This window comes from Echiichthys vipera (assembly GCF_963691815.1).
Source record: "Echiichthys vipera genome assembly, chromosome: 21".
Taxonomy (NCBI): domain Eukaryota; kingdom Metazoa; phylum Chordata; class Actinopteri; order Perciformes; family Trachinidae; genus Echiichthys; species Echiichthys vipera.
Window position 1 is genome coordinate 20,773,750 of NC_139846.1, and position 20,536 is coordinate 20,794,285.

The 20,536-nt window shown below is 42.1% G+C and overlaps 1 protein-coding gene across 3 annotated transcripts in view; it reads left to right on the forward strand.

Moving 5' to 3' along the window:
• LOC310963228 (partitioning defective 3 homolog) overlaps positions 1-20,536 on the forward strand; it is a 365,271-nt gene that overhangs the window by 111,632 nt on the left and 233,103 nt on the right. For all 3 annotated transcript variants that reach the window (XM_083935934.1, XM_083935936.1, XM_083935935.1), the window contains exon 3: positions 1,325-1,499. In XM_083935934.1, coding sequence (XP_083792060.1) covers positions 1,325-1,499 — 175 coding nt within the window. The remainder of the gene's footprint in view (positions 1-1,324; positions 1,500-20,536) is intronic.

A 20,536-nucleotide genomic window follows, 5' to 3' on the forward strand; every position in this document is an offset into this window, starting at 1 on the left:
ATTTCAAGATCGGAATGGAACGTGATTAGAGTGAAATGGGTGAAGTACGTCTCAGAGACGGCATCGGGATGCGAGGAAACATCTTAAGGAAAAAAAATAGAGTCTGCTTTAAATGTGCAAAGCCAGCGTGAAAAATGTCGCCGTGAATTACGGGAACAGTAAACCACACGGGCATACCCACAGAAAGGCATAAATTCAGATGAAGATACACAAACACATACACACTGAAGCATCATCCTCTGCATGTGAATTAAATCAAAAAGAAGAGCAGGGGCTCCTAAACTTGTTTATATGCAGATTTCCCTGCAAAGGGATGATGAAAAACAGCAAATACATACCCCCCCCCAAAAAAAAACCACAAAAAAAAAAAAAAAACACATTGGCTATTTTTACCTTCATACAAATGCAGCTCAGGTTCCACGAAAGCTGTTTGCTTCCAACGACAACTAATGCATTCTTTGTTGGTTGCTCTCTACATTACATAGATTTGCAGGTAGCACAAATACATAAAAATCAACTCATCTCGAGTCTGTAATACACATACTATTATTCTGTATTGAATGGTGTGTGTCAGACTGCTGCTGTATGATTGCTCTCTGGATGGAATAAGAGGTAAATCGTCTTGTGAGAGGTTTAGTAACGGGTTGTGCTGGCAATAAAAAACATTTGGCACTCTTACAGTACAGGTCTTATACTTTTAATGCTCCCTTTCTCTTTATCTCTCTCTCTCTCTCTCTCTATATATATATATATATATATATATATATATGTATATATATACATATATATATATAGAGAGAGCATAAGAATAAGCCTTGACTCGTATGTAGTCAGAAGTATGTAGTGTTTTTCACACCACAATCCATGCTGCTCTCTCTCTTCCTCTCTTGTTCAGTGGGTGAGTTGGCTGTAGTGATGAGTTGTGTTTTTTCACCTCTGATAATTATGGGATGCTGTGGGGTGTTCTCTCTGACTTGTCTGGCAAATGTGGCAACATTTCACCTTTGTGGGAATGGAGCAGCTGCTCGCTGTGGGAGCCAAACCTGGCAACCCGGAACATCCCGCGCTACATGGCTGCAGATGTTGCAAGATTAGACTGGAGAGAGAGACAGAGAGAGTTGCTACAAGACTTGATTGAGTGATTTGGGCTGAGGTAGACTACCTGAATGTGCAATTAGAAAACGTGGACACACATGTATGGTCACATATCTAACATACAAACCCATATTTACTACATATGTATGTACATTTCAGTAACATTTCTCTCTGTCACCCCCCAGACACACACTAATAAACGAACGCATGTTTTGCCCTCTCTCTCCAGCTTGTAGCAGTATACGAAGAGCAGGATCCTCACAATGGAGGTGACGGTACCAGTGCCAGCTCCACCGGTACGCAGAGTCCTGAACCCTTTGCCAGTGACATGAGTTCAGCGTCGGCCTTTCAGCCCTACCAAACTAACAGTGAGATCGAGGTCACCCCATCTGCTCTGCGATCCAGTGAGTCCAATGAAAATCTCATGAAATGACTTCACAGCTAATAGTTTGTTACTGTGCCCTTTAAACAAATCATTACATGTTGTATAAATTATATTAATGGTGCGCATCACACAATGATCCATGAAATAATCATCTCCATGACCAAGCTTTTAATATACTGCTATTACACAGCTATAAAAGAAAAAAAGGCCTGTACTCTTCTTTTGAAAGAATGAGCAGTTAATCTGTTACCTTGCACAACAGTTGGATTCTGGTGATATCACAAGATCACACAAATCTATCTCGTCAGGGTTCAAGTAATGTGTTTGTGATCAGCGTCCTGTGAGGAGCTACCGGCAGACTTGGGCGTGGTTCAGGTGTGTGCGCTGGGCGACTGTTCAAAACAACAATGGCACATCCTAAAGAGGTTAGCATACATGCTGCAGAGTCTTTCATCATTGAAAGAAGAGGACAGAGCGGCAATAAGGGTTTTCTCAATGGAAAAGATGTTTGATAGATAGAGGGTTCATCAAATCACCTGCCAGATATTTGCCTGCCCTTTTCCAAAGAGTTTCTCAGAGGGTTCTGTGTTACGAACCATCCAGCGCTAGGTTAGTTAATCTATGCCACCAGCAGGAATTTGAAATGAAAAGCTTAAAAGGTCAGAGACATGAAAGCTGACATGTACAAGCTAAGTTACTGAAGATGCACATATTCAGCAATTATTTTGTGTTAATGGAAGGCCAGAGAAGCTTAATTAACCCATACAATATGATCAAGCTTAGGTACAGTTGTATTATTTTTTAAATCTCTCTCTCAGAATGTGGTATAAAAGACAGAGACATTACTGGTAACAAATACATGAGCTTTGGTTTGTTTAGCTGCAAAGGGGGACGTGACTGAAACAATACCAAAATGCAACAAAGTAAACTACTCCTACTCGACAACAAACTTGCCATCGTCTCTTTTACATGCTACAGGAGTATTGTGTGGACTGGAGTGTCTGTCAAGACTGCACAGTGTGTCCAGGGAATGGCAGTGTACTCAGTTAGACAGACAGGTAGAAACCGAGACAACAGAAGGAATTGAGACACAGTTGGATACTCAGCCATGCATGAGCAAGAGCACACATGCCAAAGCAAGGTGGGCTTGCTCACACTCACTCGTCGCACACACCGTCAGAAAACGGCACACAAGTCAGTGACTCAGATGTTGCTCATGTCCACATATTCACATCCCATGAAGTGGAACCATTGAGCTGATGCAGAGCTGTCTTAAACTTCAAAGGACATCTAAGACGTTCAAACCAGAACTCGCATACGGGCATGGACTCACACACACACACATGCACATAAATGAACAGTAGACTTTACTTCACCCTGCCATGACATAAGCTTCTCTCAACCTGCCTGTTAGGCTGTGGAGATTTATGGAAATTGTTCCAGAGAATGGAGCAATCGGGTACTTGCACCGTTTGAGAGGCAGGTTTGTTTGAAGCTATCTGACCTGCTGTCAGCTTGCTTCAAACAATCCTACATTTGAAGCGTGGACTTAATTTCAGAGATATGTTGGTGACTTTCACCGTTCACACAGACAAAGTGGTGGTCTTGTTTGTGCGATGTTGACTAAAGACTCTGAACTACATTGAAAAAGTATTTATTAAACACTAAATATTACATAATAATAAAATATTTTAAAAAATGAATAATGAGCTTTTCAAAATAATATCTGGACCCTCAAAAGGAGCAGGTCTATACGTAAGGGGGTGCGTCAGTGCCAGATAATGGACACATCATACATGTTTGGTCTTGCTACTTGGTAAATATAAGTTTGGTCATGAACGTGAACCTATAAATGCATCATAATAACACTGCATTATCATGGTGGGTTTAAAAAGGAACCACCACTTTATCTGTTGCTGAATGTATTGGTTTGTCTTGTACTCATATGCATGAATCAATCAGCTAGAGAATGCACCGTCTCTGTTAAAGCACATGATTGTTTAGGATTTACAGTAGCACCGTAATATACTGTAACTTAGCTGAGCAAACAAGGTGTTTATCTATCAGCCTGTGAATGTTCTCATTTGCCTATGTCATCGTTATCCCCAAAGCAATTTCAGTCAAAAGCAACTGGACTTGGTTATTTGTCTAGGAAGACGTTTCACCTCTCATCCAAGAGGCTTCATCAGTTCATGTACCCATCTGACCAGGCTGGGACTGGTTCATGCGTACATGAACTGATGAAGTCTCTTGGATGAGAGGTGAAACATCTTCCTAGAAAAATAACCAAGTCCAGTTGCTTTTGAATGAAATTGCATTGGAGTGTTTATTAATGTTTATATTACCGCAAATGTGTTCATGTTGGGGCATAGAGAGTGTGCTTATCGATACCCTCCTGCTGCCCTCGACAGCTTTGAATGGGACTTCATACTGAGGTAGAGTTCATAGTGAAGGGCTAGTGAGTTGGATCATTTTAGGAAATTGCTCCAATCTGATTATCCTGAACAAGCTGCAACCTCCATTGTTCAGCCAATGTTGAAGTTTCAAAAACTGCAGATCCCCCAAAATGGCCACTTGAGGCTGACTCCAAAGCAGTCAATCCCCACAGACCTCCATGTTAAAATACCAAACTTTACAGCCGTGTGTAAAGTCTGATTTACAGCGTGGTACAAAAAAAAGTTTGGTCTCTTAAGCTAATTTCCCCCATCAGGACAACTGCACGGAGGGTGAAATGTTTTAACATACCACCCTTAATGTGATTTAGGTTTAAGGTTGTGCTTGATGAGGGGCATGACACTTTGAGTGACAGGTGGATGCCATCATAGGAAACTGTAGGCCTCATTGAGCCCACCTCAGCTCCATCTAACTCTTTGCCCATTTTCGAATTAGCTGGTAGTTAGGCTTCGTCAGGCACTGCCAAGATGGCGACACTTGGAGCCACCTGAGCTGAGCTTGATTTGGATCTTCAACAAACCTATGGGTGATATCATTAAGGCAAATAAAAGTTGACGCTAGGTAATTAATTAAATAATGAATAAAGCAATGCATTAAAATTATTTGATCTTAAGCTTATATTCTTCCTTGAACTTTTTCATAGTTGCAAGAATATCGGCACACGTAGTTTCATTCACAATGGCTATCTTTCAAAACTTTGTCCTACCCACCCACGCAAACACACACTGCTAAGTGTGTCCCTTGCGTGCCCCGTAAATTGTACGTTTTGCATTCAAGAAATATAATGGCGAGATTGCAACAACACAGAAGAACTGATTGCTTCCTGCACACTGCGTCTCTCACAGTGATGGGTATGTCTATAACAATCTTTCAGAGATAATAACAGTGAAGAAGATAATTAGGATAAAGGGACAGGGGGTTGGACCTATGGCTGATCAGGCAGGTAAGGCCAATGTTTTGTTTTGTGATAATTTAAGTGCAGTATTACCTACAATATACAAGTGAGAATGCATTGTTTACAGGATACATTTGTTCATTGTTTGACTCTTCCCCACTGACGAGTTCCTAATTCCACTCCAAGCTGAAAGTATTTCAGAAGTTGTACTTTATATGTGTTTAGTGAATACAAATGTTAAGAGATGGAGAGAAAGCCTGACAGACTAACAGACATACTGATTGGCAGTGGCAATACCTACTCCGGCAGATGAACAAGACGGACATACAATGGCCCCTCCAGGGATGCAGATGAGCAAATTACTGGCAGCAGTATTGCATATCAGACATCAAAGTGTTGCAGTGGTGCCCTTGGTAGCTGTGCTGTGAGGCAGAGAATTACGGCTATTTAAAATCATCATCTTTTAGAGCCATATTGATTGTTTTTTCCCCTCCTGCAACTCCCAAATCCCTAACCCTCCCTCTGGCTTTCTTTCTTTCCTCCAACCCTCCCTCCGTCTTGGGAGCCCATTTTAGATTTCCATGCTAACATACGGTATGCTGTGCAGGTCAAACTAATAACTAATAATTAGATTGGAGATGAGATGTAAATTACAATAATGAATGTCATTTTCACGTAATTATACGGGTGCCAAAGCTGCCTCTGCTTCTACTCTGCACTAAATTCTAATATTTCATTAGTAAGAGAACATTTGAAAAACTCTGAACTAACACTGGACCTTAATTGTTCTTGTAACTTTGCAATTGAATGTTTTGTTCTTTTGTCACTAGAATTGTACAGGGGTCCTTAAATTTAAACAACAGTTGACTTTACATTACTGTCAGACAACGTTTTCCTGTGTTTAAATTAGGTCTATAAGTCTATCAAGTATGGACATAGGCTCCTGGGTGAAAGAAATGGTGCAACAAATCCTTGTTGTTTTAATAAGTCTTTAAGGCTGAAATGAATGGACTTAAAGCATCAGAGGGTAGCTGTGCCAAGTGACCAAGTCCACTGATGGCCTGCTTTTTTCCCCTGGACAAACAGAATGGAACAAATGAAGAAGACTCTGGTGTGTTTGTGGTAATCACTCAATCGAGTATGTGAATGTTCAAATCATGTTGCATAATGTACACAGTGCTGAGGTCACAAGGATAGCTGTTCTGAATGGCCACACTGGAAGTTATCAAGATAGTGGTCCAGTCTCTCCTGGAAGACATTCATGGTGATGGACTTTGTTGTACACACAAAAAGTCAGAGAAATAGTTGGAATGCAAAAAAGAGAGGTAGATAGAAAAGTTCAAACCCTACAGGAGCTCCTTTGTCAACTCCTCACAGCTGGTAAACATGGCCTGAATTGATATTTTCAGAAAGTTACAAGTAAGTGGTGCCTTAAGTCTGTACTTAAGTATTTCAGACACTAAAATAGATTCTACAGCATTGAACATAGACTGCTGACTACTGATGACATCATGTCTTTATGTCTGAATGAGGTATTCAGCAGATCACAGAAGCAGTGTTTTTGGCATTGATTCTACCATCGGCTGTCTTCCTTGAGCTTGACCCTCATAGATTTCTTTTATTTGATTGTTCCTTCACTCTTGGGGTTTTTTAGGCTCAATGGCAATTGGACTGGAAAATTGCACAGAAAATAGTGGAAACTCAAGTGCTATTGACAGAGGTTAAAACTACACAGGCATTAACAGAAGATCACAGTGATTAAAATGATACTTCCAAGATTGACCCCCTGCCGATGAAAAGATCAGACCAAAATATCCACAGACAACTTGTCACTTTTACAAATTTAAACCCCAGCCCAAGACAAACTCAATTTTCAGCGCTTCGACCTCCCAAGACCAGTGTGTGGTGGTGTATTGTCCATTCCCCCACTGACCGGATCCTGTGGTCTTTGAATTGCAGCTCCCTTGGTCCTTGAAGCTCTGCAGTGACAGGGCTGCTCGTAGACCATTAAGAGATTGTGTGTGTGTGTGTGTGTGTGTGTGCGTGTGTGCGTGTGTGCATGCGTGTGCGTGTCACCTTCGAAGAGGAGGGCCTTCATCTAATCAATTTGGCTTAGTGGCCTGCCACTGAAGAGGCTCCCTGCTGCCAGCCAAGGCCATATAAAAGTCACCATAGAAGTGGAGAGGCACAGTGACGCACTAACAATACACCACATAACATAAGTGTGCATACTGACTGACTGACATGTCAACATGATTGTCTCACCAGACATTTTAAAAACACAATTAAGACATTAGCTCTCGTAAGCACGTTCGCGACTCATGTCTCAGTGTATGTACAGTGTATGTAAGTAGTCTTTCAGCATTTGTTTTCTTTGTAAAATCTCCATCTCAGATTTAAATGTTCAGAAGTGGACTTCCCTCCCCTTCATGGGCTCCCATAGTGGGTTTGGGCGACTTCCAAAGGCTGTGATTGTCAATTATAGATAAACTACCAGGTTTAGGTTGGAACCACATGCAGCTAGGTCTGATAGCAGGCACTGATACTTATCATTCTCATCTGCCCCCTCTCTGTAACTCTCTTTGGTACAGAACTACCTCTTCAATCTCTCACTTCAGCGGTGAGCAGGTGATGCCGTGCAATTTAAGGGCTTAGATATCTGAAGAATCACAGAGTTGATAACAGTGGCAGTGTGCATCTGCTGATTGGTCCTGTCTGATGGTTGACCCATCTCTCGTGGGCTGTGTCCGTCTCCTTCGTCTGCCTTTCCCTTTCAGGGAAGTTCTTAGAATCTCGGCAAAGGTCATTACTTTCTTATAACTGTTTTTACCCTTAATTTACATTATATGGGACAATGCCCGGGACTACATTTTTGTTTATGAACTGTTTGGTGACAAGTTTAGCTGTTTGTCAAAGAAATGCAGCTTTATTTATTTTCATCGTTGTGCAGTCTAATTGTCACAATGCTGTAGTGCTAGGCAAAGTCATCCCTGCTAGAGTTGTTGATAGCCTTGGACACTGCAGGGCCTTGAACCTGTGCTGGTCTTTGCATGGTGTTGTCCATGACTCCTAGTTACTGTCAAGTACACAGCAGACTTCCTGGCTTCACAGAAACCAACCAGCCCTACCACGTTGGAATACCAAGTGTTCTGGTTCTGTCACCTTTTTGTAATCTTGTTAAACAACTTTATTAGGGAATATACATACAGTACAGTATGTTGTGGGGCAATGGTCTCTTCTCTACTTCCTGCACCCTTGCTAGGACCACACCATTTAAAAACACACAGCACATTGAAGTACTCTCCCCCTTCCCTTCCACCTTCTTCTGTAAAACTGGTTCTACAAATGACAAAACTGCTGAGCAGAATTAATGTAAAAAAAAAAAAAAACATTCCTCACCGAGTTTTATTATTACAGGCAATAGAATTGCCAAGAAACAAGCCGTGATTTCTCAACTGATGAGGTTAAATTTTCTCTTTGTGCCTTTGTTTCTCTCTATATTTGGCTTCAGGAAGAGGTGATGACATTTTTTTAGGACTCTCTTCTTCTCTTTCCACCTCTGCAGGGCCGTGACGCTATCCATCGTCGTGACAGGCTTATCCTCTCAGCAAACACTGAACGAGAGCTGAAGATTTATTTAGCTCTGATTCAACAAAATTAAAAAGCCCAGTTACGTGTTTGATTTGCGCTGATGCATCCCGTTATGTGTGGCTTTGTTAGCAAAGCACTATGGTTCCAGAGGACTTAACAGGATGAATTCATGATATTCATGGCAAGGAATCACAATGCTTTGCCAGTGTAGGGACAAAGGAGAAAGAACGGGTGTGTTTACGTCATGGTGGCCCTCATAGATCTACTTACCTCTCCTATTACAACGATCCACAGCAGAGCATATGAGTGGCGCACAAGGGAGTGGTGGGAATGAGCAGGAACATTTTGGATGGATCACAGAGTAGGTTTCTTTAAAGCTGGAGCTCTGCCTGAATCTTCCGCTCCAATTTCACTCTGGTACTGCTCACACCATGAGCCTGTTATGTTTTATATAGACTTCATTCGACTGTCACTATACTCATAGACCCGAGTTACGGTATGTAACTAACGTCTCTGTCTTCCTGCAGTGCAACAGTGGATGCAGATGAACGGAGTCCCCTCCCTCACGCTGATAAATACGCAGCCCTTTCTCCTTTTGGAGCAAGTTGTAAGCGTTTTGAGTCGAGCAGGATGAAGTCCGAACATGCAGCGATACTGAGTGTAGCGGCCTGGAGCAACTTTAAGCAGGGTGAACGAACAGCTCCGCGAGCTCATACCGCTCACATGATATTATCCTCAACCACTCCAACTGTGCATCACACCTCTCAAAGCAGCTTCAGAGTTGAGTACGCACTCAGCAGTGAGGATGTTGGGATAGCAAGCTCATCATTAACAAAGCTGAAAGCACTTTTAAACCCACCGGCCCTCATGAGACTCTGAACTGCCTTCCTCCACTCCTCTACCTGAGTTAGTGGAGAGGCTATTAGTTATGTCAACTCTTAATCATGCTCTTGCTCGTAGAGGGAGTGCCTAGGGTGGGTCTTTAAAATGATGAGGAGTGGGGGTTCAGTTCACAGTCACTGGGAATATTAGTCATAAAAATACTCATACTATCATAATAGCAGCCAGGGCTTATTATAGCTAATTATTGCAATAGCTGGTACTGTTAAATGGTGAAGACAATGTTTTGGTAATGAAGTGTGAAGTGCTTTGAGTGGTAAAAGTCTCCACTCAGCACCAGTGGGAATGTGCTACCAGCAATATTCCTATGCTACTACTCAGAGAGAGAGAGAGAGGGAGAGAGGGAGAGACTGCTTTATTACTTCCTTAGCTGGGCTGAGAACACTTCTGCAGGTCACTTGTGTCACACTTAAAGCAACACAGGAGCAGTGAGGTCTTGATTGGGAAACAAAGTAATTTACACTTTCTGACATGCAGAAATAGACTCAAATGGTGTCCGGCCATAACCCCGTGACAGGGAGCATGGGAAGGGAGCCAGTGTTTGTTTGCGCTGACTCTAGTGTCATCTCAGACACTCAGCAGAAGGACATTAAGCAGACATATGTGTCTGCCTGTCACTATCTGACATATGGCCTCCTCGTACACATCTGATTTCTCAGACTCAATGTACAGCTTATTTATTTAAACGCTAACAACCCTATAGTGTTGAAATAAATCCTGTTCACAAAGGCACCACTATGAGTGATAAACTTGGGGATGACACTTTGCAGAGACAGGAAGTATTAACAGGAAATTTGATTGCAGACCTGACAGAGTTGATTTACCTTTCTTTCAGATGAAGAGTAAATGCTCACAGTATTTGTTTCTCACCGTATGACCACTGAAGATATCACAAAGCACTTGTATGGCCAAGTGAAAACATTTGAACACTAGTTTAATTATCCAAATCAGAGCTTGAGGTCTTCATTAGTCGTCCCTTGAGTCATTAATATAACACATTGATTTACTCTTTGTTTATTTGATGTGTCTGTCTCAAATGCTGAGTATAAGAAGTTGCTAATTCATGTTTAATTTCTCAAAGGTGCATTGCAAATCCAACAGAAATATAATATATCTCTCCCCTTTCCAAATGTCTCCCTTTATCCGAGAAAGGACAACAATCAAGAGGAACTTGTGGTGTCAGTCAACATTTTACAGACATAACTCTTCATCAGAACCGGTTCTGCTAAAGTGCAATTCTTTCACCTGAACATAGAGTTCACTGCACATCCGTAGTTCCACTTAGACAGTACATGTGGCGAATTCACAAAGTATTTCTGTACAAAAACATCTGTAGAAGATTTAAACAAAGGACGCAAATAGGAAAAATGAATAATAGTGTAGCTTTTATATTACTGATCACTGATTTGTGACACATTTATAATGATTATACCTCACTATAATTAGCATAAGCACAGGTGTATTTCAGTATATTCAAATTAAAAATGTTTCAATAATGTGACTATAAATGCACAGCAATGCAAAAATAGTTCTCAACTCAAAATCTGTGTCACTCTGCCGCTCTCATTAGTCGGTGAGAACATTTGTGGTCGGTTTATGTTGTGTCTGACATGTCAAAGGAGGGTCAAATTGGCCAAGGGCAATGCCTCCTGGTCTCAGCACAATTAGTCCTCAAAGGGTTGAAGAGTGTTTAGCATCTCTTTGTCTCCGGGCTCCGTCCCAATGGACCTGCGAACAAACCCTCATCTCCTCCACCCTCTTCATTAGTCCCTTTGTCAGAGGCCCCCATCCTCTCTCGCTCCTGCACCCATCTGTTCCATTGTCTTCCACAGGGAGGTCACCTGTGAAGTTTGTCTGCTTCAAAGCACATGTGAGGGAAGCACTCAGAGGCAAGTGCAGGCACATGCTGGCAGCCACATGTGGAAACGTATTTGCACACCTAACGCAGGCTGACATGTGAATATGTACATCTGAACAACATGGGAGCATTGTTGTGTGCATGTACGACAGTGCATGTTAATTGTTTTCATTATTAAAAAGTGCACTTGTTCAGAAATGAGCACAAAGAAATAAACAAATGTGAACATGCTGCCGAAATTGTCCAACATAACAAGTAATATAGACTCCTATCTAGTCATAAAATTTGACTCTTTTCCAAAAGTTTTCCAAGTACTAAAGCAGGGGGCATGGTACAGACGGACAGTGTGAGTGCGCCGAGAGAGAGAGAGAGAGAGAGAGAGACAGAGAGACAGAGACACTGTTGACTGCTTTATTATAGAGAGATCCATCCTCTTGGCCACAGCTAGAGGATGTCTCTCATCCCCCTACTCTCCTTCTTCCCTGTTTTTCATCAGATCCAAAAGATACAATCCGCTCCAAAGCTCAGTGGAAATCCCAGAACACTCCCCCACCACATTCCCATCCTCCCACAAACATGATTACTTTCAGAGTACTTACTTTGGCTCACAATCACAGCTTTGATCAAAGCAAAAACATTTTCGCATACTCAGCTTGATTCATTGTTTGTTTTTTTTCTCATGAAATGGTTTCCCTCAGCCTTTTTGAACATTAAGGCCAAATTAATTTGACAGTGAGCAGCGACTGCTCGCCAGACTTCCTTTATGCTACCCATGCAAATGTTTAGAAACCACATGTTGGTATATCGGTCTGAAGTTCTTGGCTTCGAATGTCTGGCTACCAGGAAAAAGCTGCTCCTTATCTTTGGGCAAAGATTTGAATTATACATTATTAATATGTGTTGAGATGCTTTCATCCGCCTGCACAAAGCAGTGGAAACATGTGCATGAAATGGGAAAACATTACTTACTCCACTCCAGCAGCAAACTCCCTAATGATCACATCTTGTGTGAGATGTCTCCCTTGCATTTTCTCGGATCAGTTGCAGATGTTTTTGTTTTTGTCATGGCATCACATTTGTAGTAACAGTAATAACACTTTATTGATCTCCATAAGGAGAGTCTGCTTTCCTTTACAACCCTCTACATGGACTTGCAGCACTCAGCTACAGGAAAACGCCCTGGAGCTGGTTTGATTTTTCCTTACTCACTCTTGTAGAGCAGATGCGGGTCGACAAGAGGGGTTGAATTTCCTACAGGCTTCCTAAAGCCTGCTGCCCCAAATTGTCTTTGTCATGTTGAATTTAGTCAAGTAGGGGAGATCAAACCCAACCACAACGAGCTGACTCATAATATGACCATAGTGAGGCTTGAGAGTCATCTCAGGGGCCATAGCTCAGTAGTAGAGCATTTGACCCCAGACCAGCAAGTCCCCAGCTCAAATCTGGGTACCCCTTCTTTTAGGGCAGGATGATGACGATCCACACTTGAAACAGAGACAAAAACACAGATTTCCTCAGATTTTATCCATTCAAACAAGCTTACTGCTAGTTTTCATGTAAAGGGATGACTGCTTATGATAAACCTAATCTTTGGGTGTGACACTTTGAATTGAGACCAAGCCAGGTTCAAGCCTGAAGGATGTGAACCTAAATGTGTGAAGAAATGAAAAAGTTAGCAAACTCCCATCGTAGCATGACGGCACAGTTTAAGAGAGCCTTATACTCTATGTCCTTCTGTAAGTTTTTAAAAATGTGTGTCCAGACAACTGCAAAAGAAGAAACTTGTAAAAGGTTCATGCTTTTCAGCACATGATCAGGGCTGCAGCACTACAAGTGCTGTTGCAATTGCTGAAAAAGTTACATTTCATCATTCTGTGCACCTGTGGGGTCAGGTTGTGCCATTGCTGTGAGCAATTGAAACTTTGGACCCCGACTGAGACCTTTCACTGCTTCCATTCACAACTGCAAGAAACAGGAACCTTTAAGCTCTTCTTGCACTGACAGTTCATCACCCTTTTCCATGTGAAGCAATCTTTTTTTTTTAAACCATGACACAACCCAGCAAATTCTCTATGAAATACAACCGTCTGTATATGATGTAAAAAGCAGCGTAGAGTGGCTGTTTTAATGTTTTTTATTTGAAATTATTTTTAAGTGCACATAACCTCTTAGCTACCCTGTGAGTTATATATTATTCCTATAAAACCACAACTTTCTGCCACTATCCAAGCATTTTTTAAGGACTCACTGTCATTATCAGCATTATCAGTGAGGCCAAGGAAAAGGTTCCTTACACAATATACCACATTACATTTTTACAACCCCTGCTTCCGTCTCAGCATCCCCTGCATCGAATCTCTATGAAAACCTCATGTGCTTCCACAATGCTGTGTGACTGAATAGAGCAATGCATACCAAAAACAGTCTCATTCATTCATTCATTCATTCATCTTCAACTGCTTATCCCGGGGTCGGGGTCGCGGGGGTGCTGGAGCCGATCCCAGCTGACATCGGGCGTGAGGCGGGGTACACCCTGGACAGGACGCCAGTCTATCACAGGGCACATAGAGACGTACAGAGACAGACAACCATTCACACCTACGGGCAATTTTTAGACTCATCATTTTACCTAACACATGCACGTCTTTGGACTGTGGGAGGAAACCGGAGTACCCGGAGAAAACCCACGCAGACACGGGGAGAACATGCAAACTCCGCACAGAAAGGCAGAGGTCGGGATGCGAACCTGTGACCTTTTGCACATCACAATACCATCTGTTTCTTAGCATTCGTGATTCACTTTTCTAAAACAGTCCTAATCAAATCTCTTCCCATAGTGACAAGCTATGCCAATTTTGAGTCGTTTCCCTTTGTGGTTGTGCTCTGCGTTATGGAAAGAATGCCTCTCTGATATGCTGGTTGCATGTAAACTACTATGAACTCATAAATGTTGTTTATGCTTGTTTGAGCTGTTTGTCAGATTAGCACATGTACTCAGCGGCAGCTCCCAGCAGGCAGCTTTTAACCAGAAAGGTCTCTGTCCATTGAACAACACAGGCATCACACCAGTGCCCATATCACTTCTCCCGCAGCTCTCCTCTCATCTCTCACACCAAAAGACCCGTTCTGTTTTTCCCAATAAATCATCAAAGGGTGCAGAAAAGTTGGGGAGTGTGGTGGAAGTTTGCGTTCGTCATCTTTGCTGAAACAAGCAGCTGAAGTGAGGATGTTTTGGTTTAGAGAAGAGGAAGAAGTTGTTCTGGAGCTGAAATGTTTGTGATATGGATTTTGTGTACGTGCTGTCTGGAAACTGCAGTCGAGTGCCTCAGATGCTGTCTGACCTGCCAGAAACTGAAATTTGTTCACTCACTCATCAGCCTCCAGTTTCTGCTCAAACATTGGTTTGACAATTAAGTCTGTGACCATTTTGGCTCGTTTAGATGTACAGTAGAAGAGGGAAATGCTTTGAGCCCTAAAGTGATCCTGCAGCTTTTCGTTTTTTTCACAAAGACACATTTGCCCACTGTGAAATCTCTCGTTTAGAGCTGTTCGTCATCCCAGTAATGATCTTGTCGCCATATTACTATTGTGGTAATGTGTCAAAATGACTGTAATTATTATAAATTGATGGTTACATGCCATATACATTGCACCTGCAATGTATAGGATTATGTGAGGTTGCTGCATGAGCACAAGTTCTGACATTTATACTACAATAGCAACTCCGCCGATTTGACACGTCAGAGTTTATTTACAGTTGCTGGGTAGCACTACTTCATGTGATAGAGTTGCTCAAAGGCTTTCATGTCTCCAGAGTGAGTTTTGTAAAATCTGATAATCTTCCTCAAGTGATGTCACTTGAGTCAGCATTATTGAGTCTGAAGACTACAAGTTTGAAAAAGGAGAGTTAAAAATAAGGGAGCTTGAGGCTACATTAACTGCCACTAATAGCGTGGCATTGCAAGACTAAATGCTAATTCTTGCTAAGTCTAAAATATCTGAGTTAATTTTCGACTTCAAGCAAACGCAACGAGGTAACACTGAGGGACATGCATGTTGGGGCGGTGCTTTGTCCGTTTAAAAGCCAAATAGTTCACTAAAATATGTTTCTGAGAACATTGGAGGGTAGAAATTGGTAACGCTGTAAAACAACATGATTCTTATCTTGTCAGCGCTGCCTAGTTTGACAGTTTGATCAGAGTTTCACACACCTGGTGTGTTGCGCTGGATGGGCCTACAGACTGGATGTAATTGTATTAGACCTGTAACCAATCAGAGCAGTGAAACATGTGATGTGTGACTCAACAGATATGTCTGGTTCCAAGGTTACACTCCTAGCATAACACACTTAAATATACGACCAGATTTTTGTCCAGTTGCATTGTGGGTAATATCAGTAACATGTTTTGGTGGAATACAGAAAAGACAGTAGCTCTGGTACTGGTTCTGATCTCTTCTTAGTACACAGGAAAAAAGCAAGAACAGGGCCAGTACACACACTTTTGTACTGTACCCAATGATACGCAACATGTTGTGACTGTTGTGTTCAGTGTCTACCCTCCTGTGATTTGATTTCATCTGGATGCAAAAACCTCTTCAAAGTAGAACGGGACACTCAGGAGAGCCAATGGAAGCCATTAATGAAATAGTTTGGGGTGGCCGAGTAGCTTTTTATCGCAGTGTGAGGCAGGTTTCCTTGTAGCCTTTACAGACTGACACCCCTGAATTTGACTAAAGTAATCACCCACACTGAAATGACATTTTATAAGTGAGAAGAGGAATGGGAGAAGTCTTTTTATTATCATAGTGTATTCTTTTATATTTGCTGCAGAAGTCAAAATTTGTTTGGCCAAGCAAACTGAATCCTAAAATGTATCATGCCCAGTATTGGCCATGCCTCTACCTTCTACCACTCCTGGCTGCCTCGTGACATTTTCAGAGCGTTGTTTTTAATCATGAGCGACTTGGCCACATATCAGGCTGAGTGAGATTTATGGCCCCTTTTCTCTGAGAGCCTGTACCTTTGGATCGGTCTTAATGGAGAAACACACAAAGTGGTGTTTACATGGGAGGTGCTGCTGCGGACCTGTTTCTGGGCCGACTTAGGGTTGTTTGGTTTGCTGATTAGCAACTCTCTGGGGTCCTCTCTGGGCGTGGAGGGGAGTCTCCATCGGTCTGGTCTCAGTCAAGATAGAGTTGGGCTGTTGTAATGGGGTTGTTGATTGCATTTTAAAATATAATTTTTATTAGATTTTTTCATTTTCGGGGAATGAATAAGGCCTTATGACATACATCAAAAAAATAGATGCAGCAATTACAATGTGCAATTTCAAATTAAGTGTCACTTTTTTAATTTGCTCTTTTGAAGATGCAACATTGAAGGTAAACTGACAGCACCATCACTGTCATGACAGTACAATATTAAAAAATATATATCATACATTCAGAATAAGGGGATGTGACGAGACCCTCAGCTCACGAGATGAGATGATACACGATATTGAGTCCACGAGATGCAACATTTTGAGACTATTTTAAAATGTCAGTATTTTCTTTACAGGGGGGGGGGGGGGATTTTAGCAGAGAGCTGTGGTGGTGCTGCAGATGTCTTTGCATAGTACTTGTGTTAGCCGCGGTGTAGAATACGGTACTCAGGGCAGTAAAGTATAACACCCCCCCCTAACCCGGTCCACTGCTGGAGGGGCCTCGCCGCCTGAAAGAGCCCCGTCCCGCGCCTGTCAACATACGGCACTGCACCACACAGCGAGACGAGAAGCGGTGTGACAACCGTCTGTGTGTCACCTGCTGCCTCTCTCGCTGCGCTGGGCAGAGAAATAAAGTCAATGAATCAGTTAAACACTGTTGATTTCTTCCCATAGAGCTGACATGAAAACTATTTTGGTTTACTAAATCTCTGCTGTCACTTGGCTCGGCCGTCTGTGTGCAGTTCGTCACATACGGAGACTGTAACTAGTTGCGGGAGCTCACCTGTTACGTGTTTGTGTTACGGTACTGACGGCACTTTCTTCTTACACTGCTTACATATTGTTCCTGTCTTATCCGTCACTTGGTTGCTGTTTAGCTTCTTACATATTAATATGCCGAGAAATCTGGGGCCCTGAGTCATTGGATTTAAGAAGCTGAACTTGTGTTTCCAAACCTTTTCGGGCCAGAGGAACTTCACCGGCCCAGAGATCAAGCATGATCACCTGACCCCAAATCAACAACCCAGAGAAATAAGAGATGTTGGAACTATGAAGGCGTAAACATACTCATGTGCATGTGTTTGTACTCTCTCTAATGTGCACACATGCAAACACATAAGCACACTAGCTATGCCGTTGCTCTCCGGGGTCTGAGCATGAGCCTCAACCTAGATGAGTCAGGTTTGATTTGGGGAGTGAACTCCACTCATTCCCATCTCTCTGAGATCTTCATTGTCTGGGGAAACAGTCTGAGAGCAGCACATACACACAAATTTGTGTTATTGTTATTGAAGTGTCTAGGTGTCTGCTGCTGGAAGCCTCATCTCTAAGGACTCCAGGAAGTCTGACATCCTCTGTTCCTTCTCTCCAGTAAATAGTCTGTATTGTTTCTCTGTAAGGAAAAAAGAATCAGTCACTGTGTCTCTCTATTTCTTGCTTAAAATGAGAACAGGGCAGTTGACTCAGCAACCCAGTGGGAAAACAGCTCTCTCCTGCTGTAGTGTTTGACTCCAGGACTGTGATGGAACATTGTATCCAACACCGAAACTTATATTATTGACATACAAAGTTTGTCATTCAGAAGGGGATTGATTCTGAACTGAGTGCAACTTACTGGCTATACCTTTATGTCAACACTTACACTCACTCCCAACTCATAACATATGGCTGTCTAACCCATCCATTATTCACAATTAACCTCCTCCCTTTGCGGACTCTGACGCTTTTTATATTATGTAATTTCACTGCACCGAGGTCAAGCCTTTGAAAACTTGATGCATGTCATACAGACACTAAAGGGTGCCTTGTGCATGGTCATCAGTTGCTGAGGGCCACTGACCAAAATGCCGTATTTGATGAATTGGGAGTTAGAACCGGTTGTTTATGTCCTTGTTTTATGGTCAAATAAATCTAATTAAACATTATAAAGCATAACATGGAGATGAGGAATTATGTTTTTCTGGACAAAAAGAACATTATAGGTTGGATCACAATGGCACAGGTGGGTGACACTCTATGCCAACCAAAACAGAAGACGATTGAAGCGATTGCTGTAGCTGCTGAGGCTTCTTTGTAAACAGTTAATCTTAAAGAGATGAGCCTAATATATAGTTGTGTTACATGGATGTATTAGTTCTGTCCCCAATCAAAAGAAATGGAGATAGTTTCCTACAGAGGTTGCACAGCCAGTCAAGTGATATTTTAGACCAGTTTGCAAGAGGAGGCCGCTGTGTGAAGAACTTCACCTTCAGGACCTGTAAACAGCATGCAGGAAAAATGGCCACGGCTTGTTTTCATGTCTATACAAACATGTCCTTTTGTGCATGAGAGTGGTGCACAGGTAAACAGAAAGTGGACAAAGTAGCAACATACGATTGGATTTTTATGACTTAAAGATACTGAATGCTGATTTGTAGCATTTTTTAAGATATGGTTTGCTAATGGAAGTTTACTGACTGATTTGCAGTTTTTGTGTAAAATACAAATGGGGGGCTACCATCACTATGTATCTGTCAGAAGAAGCTACACTATGCTAACCTCTTCCCCTGAGGATTTGCTCAGGAAAAAAGGACATAAATATGTAAAAATGTATTTGGATGCATGCAATATACTATACATACACAGAAACAGACACACACAAACTCTACAATGTATAGACAGTTAGGCACTTAGCTGTAGAGCCAAGTAGTTTTTGTTTTCATAACTGCCCCTTTACTTTAAAGTGCTTTTCCATCCAACCATCTATTGGATTTCATCCTTCGCTTTGGGTAAAGGTCAACCGTTGATGTTTATTCAAAGTTCGTCTCCTCTCAGTCTCTGACATTGCATCAGATTAGAGTTTGCTAAACACTTCACAGAAGCAGTCTGAGTGGTGTTCTCGACCCCAGTTGCCCTTCGCTTGACCAGCTCCCTATTTAAGTCTTCTACATTTTTTATCTCCTTCTCCACAGTGCTGGTTCCCACCACTCCATAACTGTCTTGCTCTCCCCAAAAATGGATTTTTTTGTCCCCCGTGGATGATTCAGGTCACGGTGTATTCAGTGGAAATCCCCTTCACAGCTCACAAGGGACATCGATATGTAGTCAGTGGGTTTGAGAAGAGAGTTAAAATGGCTCAGTGCCATAATTTATTCAGACATTGAACTGGCCCAGGCTTGAAGTATTCAAAGCAGCCCAGGAAAAAAAAACAGCTTTTAGACATTTCATGAAGCCATGGTTGCTTGGCATTTATATTTAAATCAGTTGGAAAGCATGGACTTGGCGTACGCCAGGGCCAGAGTGCCTCGAGAGAAAATACACAGTTCACCCACAGCCTTCATCCCTGCTCAGCTGATAGTGACTGTATTCTAACTCTATCTATGCACATAGTTAGATTGAAAGAAGAGTGAAGACCCTGCTTTATATATTCCGTAACCTCTCGCTAACATCTAATTGTACAGGAAACTGCAGTCGTTGCTCTAATGTATTAGAGTACCTTCTTTTCCTTATCCACTCGTAAATAAGGGGTGAATCCACACTGAGGTAGGGTGTGTCGTGTGTTGTGCTTTGTGTCAAATCAAAATGGGTGATGGCATAGCAGGTGTTTCTCATTGTCGCACCTCTGCTGCAAAACCATGGTTGAAAGTTTCAAATTCACCTTTTAACTTAAATACTTTATTTTCCTAGACATTTTGACAACCTCAAGAGGACAGGCCTCAGGCTGTTGCTTTCAATCGTCAATGAAGAAGAAATTATTGAGGTTTTTGGTGTGTGAAGGAAGGATTACCTCAGTTATCTCCTTGTATATTAAATGCTAGCACACAAACAGTGAGTCTAGAAAGAAGCTCTTTCTTTTACCCAGAGTGACCAACTCTAAAACCAGATGTTTGTTCAAGCAAAGTTAAATAGGTTTCCAGCTTACGTACCTGGAGATATCTAGTCATTTGTAATAATTGTGGAGGTCGTCTGTGATCTTAATCCTGTGCCAATCTGCCATGTACGTAATTTGTCAAGTAAAAAATTCCAAGGCAGAGAGGACATAGCGTGTCCTCTCTATAACCTTATCAGTATGCTGAGGCATCAGCTCCATTACCTTGAGTTGGCAGCCAGTCCGAAGGAAGGGCCACTCCTTCCTCTCCAGGTATAGTAAGGACCCTCTCTCTTTACTTTATGCC